The sequence below is a fragment of the Rhinolophus hipposideros genome (genome assembly GCF_964194185.1).
Source record: "Rhinolophus hipposideros genome assembly, chromosome: 2".
Lineage (NCBI taxonomy): Eukaryota > Metazoa > Chordata > Mammalia > Chiroptera > Rhinolophidae > Rhinolophus > Rhinolophus hipposideros.
In genome coordinates this window covers 9,906,430-9,927,006 of record NC_138048.1, presented here as the reverse complement: position 1 = coordinate 9,927,006, position 20,577 = coordinate 9,906,430, and the positions used below count along the sequence as shown (strand labels likewise).

At 39.8% G+C, this 20,577-nt stretch overlaps 1 protein-coding gene across 3 annotated transcripts in view; it reads right to left on the bottom strand.

The window, feature by feature from the left end:
• TSC22D2 (TSC22 domain family member 2) overlaps positions 1 to 13,475 on the bottom strand; it is a 46,685-nt gene extending 33,210 nt beyond the window's left edge. For 2 of the 3 annotated variants that reach the window (XR_013991767.1, XM_081026580.1), the window contains exon 1: positions 11,318 to 13,438. Coding sequence is in view for 2 of the 3 variants with exons in the window: in XM_081026580.1 (XP_080882706.1) it covers positions 11,318 to 13,290 (1,973 nt within the window). In the remaining variant the exon portion in view is untranslated. Of the gene's footprint in view, positions 1 to 11,317 lie in introns of all 3 variants that reach the window. The other variant, XM_081026579.1, reaches the window with a different exon arrangement.
• Positions 13,476 to 20,577: the final 7,102 nt, after the last annotated feature.

Here is a 20,577-nt window from a genome sequence, read left to right as displayed (position 1 = left end):
ACTGTTCAAAAAAGATGGAAGATTTTAGATTTAATACAGCATAACTGCTTCAATACAAAGCGAAAAAGTGACATAAGCTTGTTAAACGCATTCTGAAAGAAATAATTGGACAAAATTTAGCCCCCGACAATAATTCAGGGTCGCAGTGCTAAAAGAAAGGGGTAATAGAGATAAAATTAAATACTAATTAGCATTCAGGTAGGGGTGTGTGTGTGTATGTATGTATGTGTGTGTGTGTACACAATTATATACATAAGAATGTGACCAGTTCACAGCCTAATCAACACTACTCTGTACCAAACACCTTTATAAATGCCTGTAAGTTTAGTAGTTTAAACAAAGCTCTTCTGAGGTACATGCAAAATAAGCTAAGCTATACCTTTCTAATATAAAAATTCTTCATAGGATCTATTTGACAGGGTTTGATGATGGTTAAGTCCTTTCCTGGGTTGGACTTGACACAATTTCCACTTTCAGAATCCATTTATTTATTTAGATGTAGTTTCTCTGGGTTAGGGCAAAAAATGGTGCTGCAATTGTATGGCAGCTTTTGAACTTCTTGTATTAGTACAGTGTCCTTTTAAGAGGTAAGAGCTTAGGCACCTTAATCGCCATCCACTTCTGTAATTCCCTGGGGACACCTTCCCTAGGGCTATAACCACAGAATCTTAACTGACTGGCTCATCTGGGCAAGCTCCCAGCCTGCATGATTCACCTCACATCTCAGTCATTTCTCCTGGGACTAAACCTTTGACAAACCTGCTCTCTAACAGTTCCCCTTCCACCTCAGTGTACTTTCAAAGTCTCTCCTACCCCAAACCTGTATGTTAGGGAGCTAACAAAAACCAGAAACATCACTTCTAAAATTCTTGACCTTTTGCTGTAGCAGAATAACAGCAGCAAGCGTATTATATACCAGACGCAATTCTAAGTATTTTACATTTATTAACTCAAGTCTACAATAGCCCTAAGAGGTTGGTTCTATTATTATTCCCATCTCACAGTAAAGGAAACTGGGTCAGAGAGAAGTAACTTGCCTTATGTCACAGAGTCAGTAGGTGGCAATCTGGCCCCAGAGTCCATGCTCTTCAACCACTATGCTAAACATACAGCAGAGTTAAAATTTAACCTCTTTAGGTCTGTGTCTCTTTATCAGTTAAATAATGGTATTACTATCCAGACTTGCAGGGTGGTTCAAGAACTGAGGCTATAGGTAAAGCTCCTGGTGCATAGTTAGTGCTCAATAAATGACAGCTACTATTTTACCATCAAAATGAGATTCAGATACAACACAGCAATTATGAGACCCTAGCAAGAACCTTAAGAGAGTCTCTGCAGTATTATTAGTACAAGAAAGCCATTTCCAAGTTTAGTGGAACAGCAAGCATCAATGATCATCAAACAAAACAAATACTTGATAGAATTCCATGACTTCAATACTCAGATTAAGACTCACTGTGTTATCTACTGAATTTCTTAAAAACATTGTTAAAAGGCATTTTTCATTTTAACCAGTAGGGTACCTCTTAGATGATCCAAAACTAGGAAGGGCAGACAGCCACTAGATGCCAGAGTGTCACCAAAGCAACTGTCTGATTAATTACTAGTCTTCAGTGTGTATACTTCTCTTTGCTTCCCCTACTTCAACTCCTTTCTAGTCTTTTAACCCTTTCTCTACTTTTTTCTTCACTAGGTCTAAGGCAATCAAAGGCACTGATTAGACCTACTAATATCAAGTAAGGATTAAGAGGCTGCTAACTACTGTTTATTTAACAGCTTGTATCCTCTCAAGATATATTTGTCAGGCCGCTTTTTTCACTTAGAAATCAGTCTGCCAAATTAAATGGAAACTAACTGAACAAACTAAAAACCCAATTTAGCTTTTTCACAAGGCTTACCCAGGACTATATGGGAACAAGTATGCTATTCACAAAGGTCTGTTTGGAGACCTCAGGTTTAAAATAAACAGTGATCCAAACAGGAAGGTAGTAAATACAAGAGAATAACAGAGTAAACTTGGAAGTTATTCTGTAAGTCTGAAATTTAAAATTCATTAAAGAGTCTTTACAAAATATTATAAGGATGACATTCTTTAAAAGAATTTCAGATCCCCTGATTTTGGAAAAACATATACATATACATTGAATTTGAATCAAATTCATATGCTAAATAAATTGGTTTTAAATGAAGTAATATGATTTAAGTTATGAAATTCCAGCATTTTTGCAGCATAGACTAATAATGAAATGGTCCTCATAAGTTAAAGGTAGACGTGAAAACAGAACTTAACTGCTGTTAGTTGCGTATTTGGGGGTGAGAAAAGAACCTGTGAAATAAAATACTGTAAATGGACCTAAAGTCCTTGGAACATGTCAGAACACATACATTTAGGATGCAAAAGTTTGTAGTTAACAGTCACTTTCTACGTATATTCAAAATGAAGAAGCCATATGGAGTTACACAATCTATGAAAAATTTAAGTAGTCTATATTCCCAAGATAAAGACAGTCTTATATGAAATTTTTGGTTTCTGGAATACTTCAGCAGGGATGTTATCCATAACTGAGGGATTTTTAGCAAATAACAACAATAAAAAAACTAATCTCAAAATAGTGATTCATAGCGGGCACAGATTAAAGGAGACAAGTCTGTGAAATCTAGCTGATTAAGAACTGCGAAACACCCATTTGTAAATACTGAAGTGTTCGACTATCAGAGACTTGTTTTGTAATGACATAAAATTGAAGAAATTAAGAGCCCAAGGAAAAGGCTGTTAATGGAACATCATTTCAAGGTTACAGTCTCTGAAATCTGAAAGGACAAGAGGCAACTGACATTAAAAAATTTATTAGAAAGGAATACTGAATTTTATGCAGCACTGGTGACAAATTCCTTCTGCCCAAGAAATAAAATTTGAAACCAGTTTTCTAACAACATATTTGATGTCAATGTAAACTACTAAATAGAGTCAACGAAACACTTTTTAGGAAGACTGAGGTGTGGTTATTCTGAATTTATTTCAGCCACCTAAATGAAAATGACATTTTCCTATTTGGAGACATTTTTCAAAACCAATGAATAAAATGTATTCTTTTCTCCCTGTCTTTATATAATAGTCTATCATGTTAATTTCCAAGTACATGAAAGTAGTACATCCGAAAGTGACTCAAATGTGAATATGTCTCCCTGCCTTACTAAGGTACTATCTATATAGGGTAACTACAAAAGAGAAAAAAAACAAACATATACATATATTATATCTCAAAACTAAGCTACAGAAATCACTGAAGCTTCAAATATGAGGTACATAAACCCTGCAGTCAGAGAATTATCTTTTTCTCCTATGTCAAAACTCAACTTCAGAGTTCTCTAAATAGAAACCAGGGAAATACTACAATAAGCAGAGGAACAAGGGCCATCTCTAACATTATTATGTAGGAATTTTAAATAATTAAAAATATCTTTTAGGTAAAGGATAACAATACAACAGACCAGTGGCTACAGCAGGTTTTGCTTCCTCCTATCATATAGTCAGCAAAATAATAAAACAAAGCTAACTCTGGGAATATACAAGAGCACTGCGTTTGGAGTCAGAAGGCCTGAATATGAATCTATGCTTTGTCACTTAACAGCTATGTGACTCAAATCCTCAAAGCCTGTTTCCTTAATTCACAACAAGGGGAGGAAAACACTTCCTTAGAGTTGCTTAGAAGACCAAATCAGATTACGCATAGGTAGGACCTAACACAATTAAGCTTGGTTTGTGTTTAATATACGGTTACAGTTTCCGTATATTAAATTATGCTACATAAAAATCAATTTCTGGTGAAGTATCTTAACATATACCAAAATATTTCATCATTATTAAGGTAATATTGAGGGAAACAAACTAAGACAAACAGAATACTTAAACTTAGAGCTAGGTATACACCAAGCTATTTAATATATTTCCCTGGATGAGAATCCTGACTTCTGGGACTCAAAACTCCCCCAGGATTTCCTTACACACAACTTTTATCACAAGATTTTAATTAAAAACACAATAATCATTGAAAAGGGTACTGCAATGATTCCAAGACATATACTACTTCTATAATAAAAGCTTCAAGAAACACCTTTAACAGCAACCAAACACTTACGATAAAAATCTCAACTTCTTACCATGACATTTAAGCCCTTCACTCCTGGTTCCTGTCAAATTAATCACATCATTTTCCAAATCTGACATATTCCTACTCTTCCACTTTGTTATACAAACTGCCTTCTTCCTCCACTTAGAAAATCATCCCCTTCTTTTATCAGTGACCTAATGAGAATGACGCTTTTGAGATTCAGTTCAACAATTAGCTTCAGAAGAATGCACAAGTAATGCTTCCGAGGACAGAAACTGGGTAGCTGAAGAGGAGCTGCCAGGGAGACTTTCAATTTATATTCTTGCAAATTTTGAACTGTAAAATGTTATTTATTGCCTATGTAGAGAATAATTTTAAGTGTCAGTTGAAATACTTCCTCTCCATACCAGTCTGACATGATATCCTGAATTGCTCCCATTAGCACCTTATATTTATTATTTTCATATATGGTCTACCTAGCCTTTGAAAACAAAACAAAAACAAAAGAGGAGCGGGACGCTTTGTTCAAATAAAATCAACGGTGTGTTCAGTTATATATTAGCATGTTACATGAGTGACCATTACGGACTACTCAGAGAGCACAAAGAAAGTTGAATGATCGACTTATTGTTGCTTTAAATGTTTTCTTGAGCATTCACCCTACTTAAGGAGTATTTGTAAACTTCACGCTTTTTTTTTAATCGCCACAGTCTGGTGGAAGGAAAGGGTTTGACAAGGTGAATGCTTAAGATGGCAAGCTCTTCAATGAAACATATCTAAATGTATGAATCTTACACACAGGGAACCATAAAAATTTGACCAAGTCTCAAATTCTAATTTTACCAGTGAGGACAACTGAGAGAAGTTAAATGACTCCACTGAAGAAACCAGCTAAGCGGTAGAAGAGCCAGCATTAGAACACAATTTGCTGTACTCCTTACTAAATCAAGACTTTTCTGGCTTAAAACAATGTCTCCTTTTCTGATTACATTCATACCAAACAATTACACTTTCAGATCAAAACTGCAGTATGATTTGTAGCATGTCAATGGGGTGATCTGGGAAAGCATTTTGGACACTGAAATATTGACGTTTCCGTCATGTACGCTTGCCATGTTATGTACATATTGTTCATAACTTATTTGCATAACTCATTTAATCCTGACAGACTCTCAAAGGCAGGTATTATCCCCATTTTTTCATATGGGGAAAGAAGAGGCTTAGATGGCTAAATAAACAGCTCAAGGTCAAATGCCTCAAGTATGCAGCACAGCTGGATTTCCGTCCAGGTATTTCGGACTCCATTGTCTGTAATAGTCACTCATGTAACATGCTAATACATAACTGAACACACCATTGATTTTATTTGAACAAAGCTTCCCTCTCCTCTTTAGTTTTTTGTTTTGTTTTCAAAGGCTAGGTAGACCATATACCAAGGATTTGTTTTGGTTTAACTCATATAACCATTTAGAAAAACTGAATTCTAATTCTACTTTAGAAACAAGTTGCCTTTAAATTTTGCTTTGTGTATCCTTCACTCACAAATTAAACAACTTACTTGAGTAATAACTAAGAGGGATACCCTATAACATTAAAAATAACATTTAAAATACACTGGCAGCATTTACAATAATTGACACAATCAGTTTCTCTTCTACACATCAATATTGTTTAGTCAAATTTCAGTGACAGATTATGGGAAAGAAGGCTTTACGCAATTTAACATTCAGACTTCACTTATGTGTCTTGACTATTCTGATATGTGTATATATTAGCAAGATATTTACTCATAGTCTGTGTCCTGGGGGATTACTATTAAAATTAACTCAATGATCTGCTGAATTTTCAAATAACCACCAATGTAAATGTACAACTTAAAGCCTGAGAGTTCATCCTTTTAAGCAAACGTTAGCTTTGATTCAAAGAAATAAAACTACAAACTTAAATCTGATTTGGGGCTTTAAAGTTGAGAGGTAAGCAATCCATAGTGGCATAGATGACATTTAACTCACCTGATTTAAAAGTAGAAATTATGTACTTACTTTTTAGAGGTAAAGCAGATAATCAACCTTTAATATTATCAGTCAAATTTGAACTGTATAAATTATGAAAGTCAGGTAATTATACTAATTGGTTACTGTTCCTAAATCTTTACGGAGGAGTCCCAATTTTTGTCCTATGCAATGCCAGATTAAGAACGTAACATTGAGTAATTTGGTATGTCAAGAATTGCTGTGGAAAGATCTAAATTATACCGTACCAATAATTCAGGTATGCATAGTCTTTGTGACTACAGTAAATCTAAAAGACCAGCCTCAAATTTTAAGTCCACTGGCTTCGTATTAGAAAAAAAACTTAAAAGATTTATTCCTATTCAAGAATTTTGCTAAACATACCCCTTTAATACTTTCAATTATGAAGACTTATTAAAAATCTGCTCTTCCCATTAATAAGAAATTACTTAGGGAATACCATGATTCAGGCTACATTTAACCAGACAGAACTGTTTTTGTAAAGCCTCTCTTCCTCATACTCGAGTATTTAGAGTAATGCAATAGAGAAATAAACAGTATCGATTCAGAAAAAGAATACATACTGGTTTAAAAAATTATTAAAGGAAGGAATTAGACCACTACTCCTCAACAGTAACAAATATTCCTATTTCTTCTGAGACCACATTTCATGTCATTTCACTATATTTTCTCTGTCTTGGTTATCTGCAATCACTCTCTAGCCCCACATCTCCCCAAATCCTGCCATTTTAGGAAAGAAAAGTCAAAATCCTTTTATACTCCTTTTATACTCCCCTATCAACCATTCCTCAGGAAAGAGATCCTTTCTGGTTTCTTTACCATCTGATTGGAGGGGCTGCTCTTTGTTACTGGAGGACACTAGAGAGCATGACTGCTTCCCATCTCTTGGTGCAGAGAAACACAGAAACCCTAAACTCCATGCCACATTACCAAGTACCAGATCCATAAATCAAGTATCATGTTTCACTATTTCCAAATTAGTGCTGTCGAATAGATTGGTATTACATTTATTCTCATGAATTAGAAAACATACCAGTACTCTAAAAAAATGACTTCTCATAGAGGTGACGTAGTTCAAGATACCTTCCTTCCTTCAAGATACAAGGAAAAAACAAGGGTACTAAGTTACTTGGACTGTGTCTTATCCTCACACATACAAGCCTATATGCTTTCTAAAAAGTTAACCAATGTGCAGCCTATATAAGTTAGTTCACACAAAATTTAAACAATGTATGTGTCACTGTGAGTAATAAAGGCCATACTCCTACTCATACAACATGGTTTTGGGAATTGCAGGTACTTTTGGATCATCAGCCTTTCCGGAAATCTATAATTTCCTTTACTGAGAGCCATGCTGATGGCTACAGTCATCAACTTTATACTTTAGTCATCAACATGGCTCTCCGATGAATGCATCAACATCAGTTTTTATAGTAAATAATAATGTTACTCATACCCAGGATTTTACACTTTGATTATAAAATCCTCGGTCAGAGTATTTAGATACTTAAAATAGGCATAAGATGGTATCTAGTGTGTGATTTAAACATCCACTGTAAAGCTGGAAGGGCAAAATTACCTCCACAATTCAATATAAAAAACATATGCTCCCAACAAATACAGATTTAAGTAAGGGGCTTTCATTTTTAAAGACTAAATGCAGTAAGACTTTCAGAACTCTAAGAAGTATCTATAAACTTTGCAACAAAGAGTGACAATTCTGCCTGCTGATATACATTTACATAATCCTCTCTTAACCATCAAAAAAAAAAACTCCATTAAAAAAATAGAGATGGTATGTGTATATACTCGTATATGAGACATATATCTCACATATAATCATACAAACACAATTTGTATTTATAGCACATATCAGAACATACCACTAGCCATTCACAATTATAATACTTTATCAGTAGTCATTAGCAAACTACACAAATAAAACCATTAACAAGATATAGAGATATTTGTACTAAGGGATCCTTACAATCAGGTTTTCAACAGTCTTTTGGTTGCAGTTGACAGTTCACAATTGCAGCCATTCATTAGAGTTCCTGGAATGTGGCCTACAGAGTTCACACTGGTCAGCTATCTATGGAAAAACGATCTGTACTGCGCATTCACTTTCAAAAAGGGCCAATAATATTTCACACCGCCCCCATTTACCAAAAAGGAGTTTAAGTGTGTAGGTAGTTTAAACAATTTTTGTTCACCGTAAAAGTGACTACAGATTTTTCTATGAACTGTATTTTCAACCATCATTTTAATCTCTAATTTATACAAAATCAATTTGATGAATCTCAACAACTGACTGTCTTTCTAAAGAGAAAAGCTAAAATGATATATTAACTTTATGGTAATTAATAATATATGGTCACTGGGCAATGGTAACTAGGAACTTTAAGACTTTTCTTACTTTGTATATACAACCATCAGTTCTTTTAAAGGAATGATAATATTAAGCTGTATTAATGTAAGGTCTTTTCTGATTCTTTAAAATAAATTGTCTCAAAATGAGCCAATATGCAGCCTTGTATTAGGTAAGGAAACCAAAATCACAAGATAGAGTTTTCAATATATCTACTGAAATCATCTCAATGAGTCTGTGTTAATTGTCCATTTTCCTTCCTTTTCTCAACGTTTTTTAAAAAAGCAAACATCTTTCTAACATATTTTCTTAGGACCTGACATTTGTCAACCTATTCAAGGTTTAAGTCATAATTACTCAAGACCTCTCACTCCAACGTTATATTTTACATTTGAATGACTGCAAGTAAAACTGTATACAGATTTTAATTTAATAAGGTAACCCCAAATCACCATGTTAAAATTACGATTTTGTTATTACTATCTCCTCAAAAGTACTCGTTCAGTAATTTAAACATTAGCCTGGAAAAACTGTTATTTAATTTCAAGCATACAACTTTAAAATGCCCTTTTACAAAAAAAAAAAAAAAAAAAAAAGGAAAAAGAAAGAAAAAAAGAAAAACTATTTCTACTTAATGGATTTATTCCTTCACCAGGTGTGTTGGTCCAGTGACAAAATAGTCAAACGTGTAAGATTACATCTTGGAAACTAGCATGTTAAGTTAAAAACCAATGAAAGACTAACAAAAATTAGAAATGCACATTTGGTAAGCAATGTAGATTTTAAAAGACTGGGTGGCAAGGGAAGTGCCATATTTAAAATAGGACTGCACACACATCAAAATCCCTGCACTGGATTAAGTGTTGCAACTGGTAAGCACACTGATAGAGTAGGATCTGTAGTTCAAACATTTACATGTTTAGAAACCAGATTCTTGAGATTATCAACTCTTTTAATAAAGAGAGGAGAAATACATGGTTCTTTGAGGTCATGCCCTAAAGAATGCATCCCAGAATTTCCATTTGTCAACAGACCTCTGCTTCCTGCCAAATCAACATATTAAAGTCATGGGGAATGTAATTACATATGCTGTAAACTGAGAGAGGTGTGAAGAGGAGAGAAAATACATTTTCATTCATAGGTGTGCATGTGTTTTGGGAAGGGGTTGGGTTGGAAAACCAGTCATTTCTTGAAGAAATATGGGGGCACTGCACAACAGGAAAAGAGAGGTAAGCAAATAGCTATTTACCAACCCATCAGAAAAAAAAGGCTTCTAGCAGCTAGAAAAGGGAAGATTGCCTGTTGACTATTACCAAAGGTGAACAATTAAACTCAATCTGCATTTCAGGTGTGCCCCTATGTATGGAAAGTACAATATGGGAGCAAATGTAAAGAGAGATTTTTCTGAGTGGCTTGTGGAATCAGTTTCTTTACTTGGTAGTACAATTTCCCAATGACTAGCTAGCTGAGCTCACTTATGGACACGTGGTATTCTCTAAGAGTTCTCAAATGGAAGAAAGACTCCCCATAAGCATGTCACCTACAAAAAAAGATGAACTTTGAATTACAAAAAGCAGAGAAGATGAATTGCAGTGAGCATTTTTCAAATCAACAGAAGTATGACAAAAATACAAGGATAATTAGAAATGAAAAGTTAATGTGAAGGAACTCCGAAGAAACATAGGAAGAAAAAGCTTTAACAGATCTCATTGTGTTCTACATAACAATTATTCTAGAAATCCATAAGAACAGTTTTGATCTTTTAACACATCTAAAATTAACCTCCCTCTAAACAAAAACCCCAGCAAATAAATGTCTACCTGTAAAGTACCTGAAACTTTCTCTGTAATTTTAAAATATAAATTTAAAGCTTGTAACAAGTCAGTTTTTAAAAATTTACATTACATGTCAAATTTTCATGTGACATTTCATGTGACGAAACCATTTAAAATCCTCATAAACCATAACCAAACATCAACTGTTGTTATTATTAATAGGGCATTACACCAACTTTCACTTAAACCAATAAAAAAGCACCCCTTAAATGGAGGGAGCCAATTATTGACATTTACCTTTTACTATAAAATCACTCTAATTTCAAGAACTAGTTTTTACTACTGTCAAAGAGTCTATCTCGTACCTCCCTTTCCTATAGTAAAAGACTGATGGAAGGTGAGAGCATCTTCAAAAACACTTTTGCTTTAAAAAAAAAAAAAGTATTTTAAAGAAGACACTGGTAAGCCTTTCTATCCTCTTTCATTAAAGGCTGAATGAAGATATGATCTTCAAAGCCGGATTTGACATTTCACCATTATCTCTCCAGCCTTTCCAGATACACTGGAGTAGATAGATACCCTACTCGGATCTTTTTCTACTAGAGGGCGTTCTGGTTTTCCAGAATGAGAAACTTCTCATTGTATGTCTCAGTCTCAAAACTCACACTGACAAAATCTCTGCTGTAAGTGTTCAAGGCTGACTGACATCTAAGAAGGGGACAGTGCTACGGGGCATAACCTACTAGCTAGCTACCACCTCTAAATTGAGGATTAAGCGAAAATCCACTGTTTTGAATGAACAATTTTGCGTCCTTATCCACTTTAGTATTTTTAAGCAATTGTGACAAGACTAATTCCTCCCCCTAAAGCTCATGTCTTTCCAATCAACTTTACTAAACACAAATTTTTTATATTTAGAAATCCTAAGGGCCTCAAATTGGCCAAAAAAGAAAAACTCTCCCAAAGCTGCATCCTAAACTACATTTAGCCAAGCATTCCTATAAAATATTTTAAATAAGATTTCCATACCTGTCTTCATCACCATCAACAGGAATAGCTATGCTGAACACAGAGGTGGCCAGACTGTTCATAGGTGTTAACTGAAGGGGGTTTGCCAGGGCATCTGCAACAGGCTTCACAACAGGCTTATTTTCAGCAATGAGAGAAAGTGGTGGTTGAGGTAGGGGTTCTGATTTTCTTCTAGTATCGTCAACTTGCCCGACTAAAGGCTGGGTCTGAGTCTGAAACTGGCTTAGGTCAGACTGTGGTAGACTTGGTGCACTGGGTGTGCCTTGCGCTAAAGGCAGCCCAACATGCTGGATTACGCTGCCGCTCCTGCTGACTGGCGTATGGCTGCTCAGCTGCTGCGACTGGACCAGAGGCGCGGGGACATTTGGCATAGTAACAGAAGTGGTAGACACACCAGGCACGCTTGGAGCGGGCACGGCGGCAGGCACGTTTGGAACTCCGGGCACCACGGCGTGAGGGCCAGCAGGCCCGGCTGACGGCGCCCCGCCGCCACCCAACTGCGCCGGAGGGGCAGACGGGGGCTTCCCGGCCCCGGCAGGAACCAGGCCCGGCTGCCCCGCGCCTCCCATGGCAGCAGGGGGGACTCCCGCCGGCTGAAAAGGCGCGGCCTGTCCGCCTGGCGAGGGGCCCGGCCCCGGGGCCACGGTTTCACTGGGCAGAGAAGAGGCGCCCAGGATTTGCGTGCCCCCCGAGGAGGTATTATGGCCAGTGCCCACCGGAAGGCTCGCCGCCGCGGCGGGGCTCGCTCCGGCGCCGGTGGCGGAAGGCTGCGCGGGGCTCGGCGTCTGTAGGCCGGCCACGTGCTGCTGCGGCAGGTACTCAGTGGGGCCGGAGGGCTGGGCCGGCATCAGATGCCCCGGCGGAATCTGAGGCTGCGGATACGCGAACTGCTGGGGCTGCTGCGTTGCCGGAGCGCCGGCGGCTGGGCCCGGCTGCGGAGGCAGGGACACGCCGGGCTGCGCTAGGGTTACATTCGTCGGCGGCAGACCCTGCGCACTGGGCCCCGGAGGGCCAACGCCGGCTCCGGCTCCCTGGGGCTGGGCTGGCTGCGGGACTGCCATCATGTGCTGCGGCCCGGCCGCAGCTCCCGGGAACGAGGGCATGGGCGCGGAGCTTGGAGCCACAGCCCCACCTACGGGCGGCGGCGGCGGAGGCTGCCCAACGCCGAAAGTCAGCGGCGGGGCCGAAGCCGGCAGGTTCATTTTCTCCGGCGGGGGTGGCTGTGACACAGCAGTCAAGGAACTGTCAGTTCCCGAGTCGGGCCCGTGCGCCCCCGGCATGGAGGCCACCACCACCACCACTGACCCTCCGGTGGCGCCCAGGCCGCTGTCCCGTTCCGCCGTCTGGTCAAAAGTACTGCTGTGCCTGATGCAATCCCCGGACCTGGTCAGGACGCTGCTGTCCGAGTCTCGCTCGTAGTATTCCATGCACGTCCATCGGCCGCGTCTATAGGGCTCCCCGCTGCCGTGGTCCAGCTTGATCACGCGGAAACGCGAACTACAGGCGGTGGGCGGCTGCGGGGGAGCTGCCGTGCCTGGCGCGGCGGGGGAGCCCGCGGCGGGGTGCGCGCCGGGCGCCCCCGGGGAGGGCGTCGGGGTGGCGGCCGCAGACAGAGTACTGGCCAGCGCCCCGGCCACGCTCCGGGCCGACACGGCTCCTCCTCCGTGCGCTGGAGCAGCGGCCGCGGCCGCCAGCTGCCCGTCCAGGGGGAGGTTGGGGGAGACCGTCCCGGGAGTCTCCGCATCCCCCACGTTGTTGAGCGTCTCTTCCGAGGAGCTACGCTCGCAGACCTCCTCGGGGCCATAGTCCGTGGCCCGAGAAACGTCGAATATCTCAGAGGAGACGTCCTCTGTGCGTGACTCGTCCGGGTCGTCCAGGCTCTCGGTGTCCTCGGTGATGCTAGTGGCCACCTGGGCCGTGGTGACACTGGTGATCTGGAAACAGCTCTTCTTTTTGGCCGGCATCTTGGACATGGTGCAGGAGGCTGGCGCGCCGAGGCACGTCGGCCGCTCCGCCGCCTCGCCGGAAACCAGGAAGGACGGGGCACGGGCCCCCGAAGCCCAAGTCCGAGTCCGCGCCGGGGGGTGCGGCCGGCCGCCGCGAGCGTCACGGGCAGATCCGGGCGCCCGCCGCGCTGCGAGGCATCCTCCTCCCCGTCGCCTCCGGGGTCGGTCGCTGCGGCTCGGCCCCGTCTCACTCGCGCGGCGGCTCCTCCTCCTCCTCCTCCGCCTCCGCCTCCGCCAGCCGCGGCGCCTCAATTCAATCCCTCAGCGGCGGCGAGCGCGCGATGCCAGGGGCGGGCCGGCTGCTGCTCCCGCCCGTCTCCGGCCGCCGCGCTCAGTCCAGCCCGGCGCTCCGCGCGCTCAGCAGGCCCGGCGGGGGGTGCGGGGGGAGGGCGCAGGGGAGGCGGCGGCGGCGGCGCGGGGGGCGGCGCGCTCCCACTCGGGCTCCGGGGCCGGCGTTTCGGAGTCAGCCAGGAGCCGCGGGCTGGCGACGGAGCTTCGCGGCGGGCGGCGGCCCTCCTCCGGGCTCTAGCCGGAGCTCAGCCCCAGACCATGTCGACGGGCTCCGGCGGAAACCCAGTCCGGGAAAGGGAGGGGAAAACCGACTCGGTCCTCCCCTCACGGGGGGAGCCACCCCCACGGGCGGCGGCGGCGGCGGCGGTCCCGGCCTCCCCTCACGGCTCTGGAGAGAGTGAGGGGCGGCGGCCGGCGGACGGGCGAGCGGAGGCGCTCGGGCTGTGGGAGGGAGCGGCGGTAACTTCCTCGGCTCCTCTCGGTGCGCCCGGTTCGCAGACCCTGGAGAAACTGAAATTCAAACTGCTGAAGCGGCGGCTGCGGCTCCCTCCCCTCCGCCAAGATGGGGCTGAAATGGCCGCGCCAGGGATGCTGGGAGGAGCAGCAGCCCCGCTGCCGCCGCCGCTGTCGACTAAAATGCCGCCGCTGCCGCAGCCACCGCCAGCGCCGCAGCCGCCGCCGTTCCGTGACGCACCGGCGTCGTGACGTCACCACCCCGCCCCCTCCGGTTTCCTGCAGTTTCGCGTGGAGGCTTGAGGGTAGCGGCAGTGGGCGTGGCTAAAGCTTAAAAAAAAGGGAGCGGTTTTTTATTTAAAATTTTTTAAATTTAAATTTTACGTGGTCGGTCTTGAAGAGTTGAAGAACTAAGCGCTCCTAAATTCCAAGCCCAGAAACGCTTACAACCGCACCAATCGAATGATTTTGTATCTGTCTCGAGACCCTGGAAGACTGGAGGTCATGTGCTGTGTCTAATGTTTAGCAAAATCTTAGTGTAACAAGGGCGATAGGAATGGGGGTTGGGGGACTTAGCTAGAATGAAAAGGGATACAGCCGGAGTAACCGACTCACTTAAAAAGTCTTTGCTGAAAATAAATGTTGACCACTACAGTCAGAGGAGTGAAATGTTGAGAGAAATGGGGATGATTAACCAAGAATAGCAAGCCAGATTGAGTCAGAAAAATGATCTTCCAGCCAGAAATTGTCTCCAACAATGGCATCAGGAGATGGTTACTTGCCCAGGGTGAGGTCAGTTTAAAAAAAGATTAGAGGTTACCAACATATTCCTAATTTTCCTGAATTTGCTGTGATTCCAGGATCCAAGAGTTCACTTAAAGTCTTGAGACTGTTTTTACTTTCCCCAGGAAATCAGCTTATGGGCTCCATAAATGTAGAACCTACTGCGTTGAATAGCTACAGTTCTTTCTTTTGTTTATTCTAAAACTCTTAGTTGGAGCCAGAGTGTTCTATGGTTTGGATTGGGCCATGAAAACCAGAACAATTCAGAAAGCACCCTTTCCTGTCCCAGTACAGATAGCCGCTATGAAAGTACTGGCAAATTTATTATCTTTTACCTACTTTCTGGCCAAAGAAAATGGTAAGGCCATTATTTTAAATCATGAAAAAAAAAATGAGGAAGGAGGCTCTTGAACTTTGACATTCTAATACGTTATTTAGGTAAAGTTTAAGAAGTCTTGCTGGGAATCAAAATGTCATATTTATTACAGCTTTAGCAGTCATATTGTGATCACTTACGTAAATCAGTCATTTATACTCAGTTCTCTAATATTTGAAAAGTAGAAATACTTTTTTCCCAAAGGATGTTTTGATAATTAAAATTTACCAAGAAATTTTTAGGTCCTTAGTTGTAAATAATATACAGAGATACGTCTTTTAACCTTGGTAGAAACCATGTCTTCCAAACCCAAGTGACTGAGGTCAGGATGTGAAATAAGACCACATAATAACATCCCTGTTTCTTAAGGGGGTGGGAGAGAGTGAAGGAACAAAGTGTGGCATTATGCTGCTATTGTGGCAGAGATAGCTAATGGAATGTTTCATTTCTAAATCTGTAATTTCAGTAATTGTTAGAGACAGTTTTCCATCAATAAGTTAGATCAACTGGTTAAATCCAATATGAACGTTTAAAAGCTTAATTTAATTTTGGATTGATTTACCAGATTGTTAAAAGTGGTGATCAATGGATGATGTTGAGCATGTGGCTATTGGAAAAATAGTTTCGTATGCCTGCTTGTCCCATTACATTATCTTATTAGATAAACTTCTTGATTACTTGTTATGGTACTCTTAAAGCACATATTTTAAGGAAAAATCTTAATCTGTAAGACTGTTTCTCCTTAATGAACGTGTAAAGGATTTATTATGAAAGTGATGATAAAGATAATTTAGGAGAGATCTGTAAGTGGGCTATATTTCTGGTAAGGAAGGGAGTAAAGATGTCTAAAGACATCTTAGCAAAAAAAATAAGATTTATAAAGTTAAATGTTTTATTTATATGTTTAAGGATTTGTGTATGTTTAAACTAATAAGTCTCTTAAAAGTAAGTTTTCCAAAAGTTTTAAAGGCCCTAGCTTTTTAAAAAATATATTTGTTCTTTAAAAATGTAGATAATTTATTACATAAAACTCCCATGAAGAAATGATAAGAATTCTGGTTGTTGCAAACAGGTTTGAAATCATTTTACAGACGACAAAAAAATCATGTAAGTATCATCAAACTGCAAAAAGCTATGTAATTCATGGTTGGTCCACCAAGGGTAAAAAGACTTTACATAACTAATTAAAATAATTGAAAGCAGGATATTTGTGCAGGTATGCATGCTCTGTGTGCAAATAGTTGATAGTAAGTAAACTATGGTAGCCTAACTCACTGGAACTGGGAAGAACACAGTGGAACTGGGGAGATCCCTGCAGTCCCAGACTTCAAGATCAGGGGTCTTACTGCAGCTATCCTGGCTCCAGGCCTGCACCCAGAAACCATACGTGAAAACTGTGGAATCTTTAATTACTGTTCCAGAGTCCCCAGCTTGACAGTCTTTATACTCATATCTGATAATTTCCTCAAAGACTCAATTTGAAGCAATGTATGGGAAGTACTCTTAGAAAGAACAATGTGTGTGGGTGGGGGAGGGGGGCTTAGAAACTAAGGACTGTTTCCGCTGATGAAAAAACAACAAAACTGCAGCAAGATATTTGCATCATACCCCTAAATTTTACCAGGTTATTATCTATCCATATGAGTACCAGATGGTAAATTGTTTCATGGTCACAAGACCCTGGAATGTGAACTGCAGATATTCAAGAAAAACTAGCTATTTTTGAATGAATGCATATTATATTTTAAATAGTCATGGTACATTAAATCTAAACAGACTGGGATAGAGAAAAGAAAAGCATAAGTTCAGTAAAAATTAAGCAACTGGTTAGGTTAAGAGAAATAACCCTTTAGAATTAATACTATCATTCAGACAGTGACATTTATTGAGCACTCCCTGTATATATTTGGAATTGGACAGCCTGTATCCCAGCCAACAAGTTTTTCTGAGATTTAGAAATAGCTTATGTTTATATTCTGTTTTTATCACCAAATTGTTAGACAAATAAAAAATGAAGGACTAGTTTTCAGGTTCCAAAAAGCATTTGATGGAAGTAAATATCAGTTGTCTGAACTAGCACTTGATTTATTACAATGATTTTCCTGGGGTTCCGTTTCTGGAACAATATCTTATAACCCCTTGCAGTGAGGCCATTTTGTAATATTATCCCCAAAGGGGGGGAAAATGCAATGAAATTCTATGAATACTTTTATAAAGGAAAACATAATCTGATTGGCATGCATAAATTTTACTTGAGAATGAAGTGTGTAAAATTTTCACATTTAAGAAAAGTTCTATTACTCTTCTAGAATTTAATATACTATGAAACAACCATGTCTTTTTTAAATAGTGAAGGTTTCCATGAGTCCGAAAGACTTTTGAAGCTCAGGCAAAACAGCAATTTGGTGGGGAAAATGGGTATATTTTGAACTAATAATAAATATACTGCCCTATTAAAGCTTGTTTCCTTTTAATATGGAACTTAATTTAGAATCCAAAATATATATTAGTTCTGTGGTTTTGAAATCTAGCTTAAATGCTGCAATGTATGGCAACTTCAATAGAAAATCTATTAATGACTATATTACATATATATACACATATACCATGTTTCCCAGAAAGACCTAGCCTGACCATCAGCTCTAATGCGTCTTTTGGAGCAAAAGTTAATATAAGACACGTTATTATTTTATATTATATTTTATATTGTATTATACCCGGTCTTATATTAAAATAAGACCAGGTCTTATATTAATTTTTGCTCCAAAAGATGCATAGATGTATTAGAGATGATGGTCCGGCTAGGTCTTATTTTTGAGGAAACACAGTTATGTATGTGTGTGTGTGTGTGTTTGTGTGTATGTATGGATATATACAGAGGGTGCCAAACATATACACATTTTAAGAAAGTAAAACTATTAAAATTGTAATACTCAATATAAACCGATAATGAAAGATGAATACAAGTCACATTTGAATTCTCCAATTACAAGCGATGCTCATACTGGTTACCATTAGCGTCCAAATGCTTCTGATTATGGTGAACTACTGCTTGAGCAATGTTGACCAAAGTGTCCTCTTGTATACATATTTTTGGTACTTCCGGTATATATGATATATGACCACTAGGGATAGAACTAAAGAAATCTACATTGCCTAATTGGAGAAAACTTGAGATCAAGAGTATGCTCTAGTTTTGCTATAAACTTGTTTTGTGACTGCTGACAAGTCTATTAATTGCTCAGTTTGTGATTACTAAAATGAAGGAACATTGTGGTCATGAAGTCTTAAACTACCAATCCCACTGAAAGAGTGGATGGGAAAAGGTAACACGTGCGGCCTCTTTGGGAGAAAAGAGTGCAACTCAATGTGATACTATTGGCAGTAATATTTTCAATACCATTCATTAATAAAAAGAGAAAAATAGTCTCTAGGTGTACATAATTTTATAAAAAAGCCATATCCTGTCATTGATGAAGTAGTTATTTACAGACATTTAGTGGATTGTCCTTTGGTTAGGTGAATCATCACCACCTATTTTGTCTTTCCTGTGTATATGAAGTTGGTATGCGCACAGTTGTGATTTTGTATCTCTTTAAGTGGTAGGTAATATACCTGTAATTTTAAGTTGTAACTTTAACACAAAAGAACATTGAAAGACACTGCCAATTTCTAGACTTCTAGGTTATAATACCTTCTGAATGTTACAATTATCAGCTTATAGAGTTTTTAAAAAGTGTGTTTGAGTGTAGAAACTTGTATAAACTGATTTTGACATAAAGGATGGTCTAAGTGTTCTTGATTGATCATCTGAAGGTCATTCTAACTTGGCTGATTGGACTACTTTTAATTCATAGGAACCAAGGGTTGAAAGGCATAGATAGAATCTTGACTACTTTTTATTCAGTTATGTTTTAATTCAAAGATAACTAGCTCTTTAGTCACTGGAAACAAAACACTTTTAGCATTTAACTTTAGAATACTTGAAATCCTAGTTTGACAGCATTCATACTCATTAAAAGCTCAACCCATGATCCATGTTTGCACAAGGATTTGGGTGTTACTTAAAATGGTCATGTAATAAGCTGCTTTTCTGCAAATTAATACTTACACCCTTCCCCCATCTGTAACCTGGGATCTTTGGAGAAGAAGTAAGCAGTAAAGAAATAGGGGGAAAACGCAAAATCAAAATCATGGTGAAATATTAACCATAGGGTCGTTCCAGTTGTGGCCATCAAATCCCTAATGAATAATCAATCGGAACAGTCTTATTATGACATCCATTTTGTGGCACTTACCTATTTTTAAACTAAGTCAACTAGATACAAATATATTTTTGTCTTCAAATATTTAGAATATTTTTTCCATCTTCACTCCATGTTTCTTCCTGGATTTTGATACTAATCTTTCTTTTTTGCATTTGCATATTATTTAGTCAACAACTGATCTAATTCTAGATTTTAAGTTTGTAGGTATTACATTCTTAACTTGTTTCATAGGCACTCCATTAATACAATGGTTCTACCCTTTAAGGAAAAAAAAATCAGTCCATCCTACAAAAATGCATATTTTCAAAAAAGGTAAACTACGTGGTGATGATTCATTCATATTAGTCAAGTATTCGCCACTGAATTTCCTTAAGCTTAGCTACTGTGTTAAAAATCTTTCTTCTATTATTTCATTTGAAATATTTTGGTGTAAGAAAAATAATTACTAGTAACATCAATCTTACATTTTGAACAAACAGCTCAAAATATCTGCTTGTTTATTCGTTCAACATATATTTAGAAGCCTCCTCTGTATGGGCCTTTTTGCTAGACTTGGGGAAAACAGTTATGAATTAGACAAGAAAGGAAAGCCCTAGTTCTAATAGGTCTTATGGTTTAATAGGGAAAGAGACAGCAAAGAAATAACTAAATGTGGTAACTTCAAATATTCAATAGTGTTAAGAAGAAACAAACTAACGGTGGAAGGTGGAGGCAATGGCCCCTTAGGTGTCTGGCAGGTGGGCCTGAGGACAGGCTCTGTGAGCCAAGATCAAGCTCATAGTCAGTAGCCATTATTTAACGAAGAGGGACAGGTGTGGACAATGATCCTTTGGTAGAAACTAGTGTGTGGTGGGGAGAGAGCTGGGGGCACCTGAGAGGGAGTAAGGAATTTAAGATGGTATCTGGAGGGATCAGGGGCCAGATTTTATGGACTTTGTTGGCCAAATGAAGGAACTTGTATTTTATTTCAAATGTAATGGGAAGCCACAGAAGTGTTATAAACAGAGGATTAACATCATCTGATTTACATTTATAAAGAAACTTTTTTATTTTCTTAATTTCTCACAGTTTAGAATATGTTGT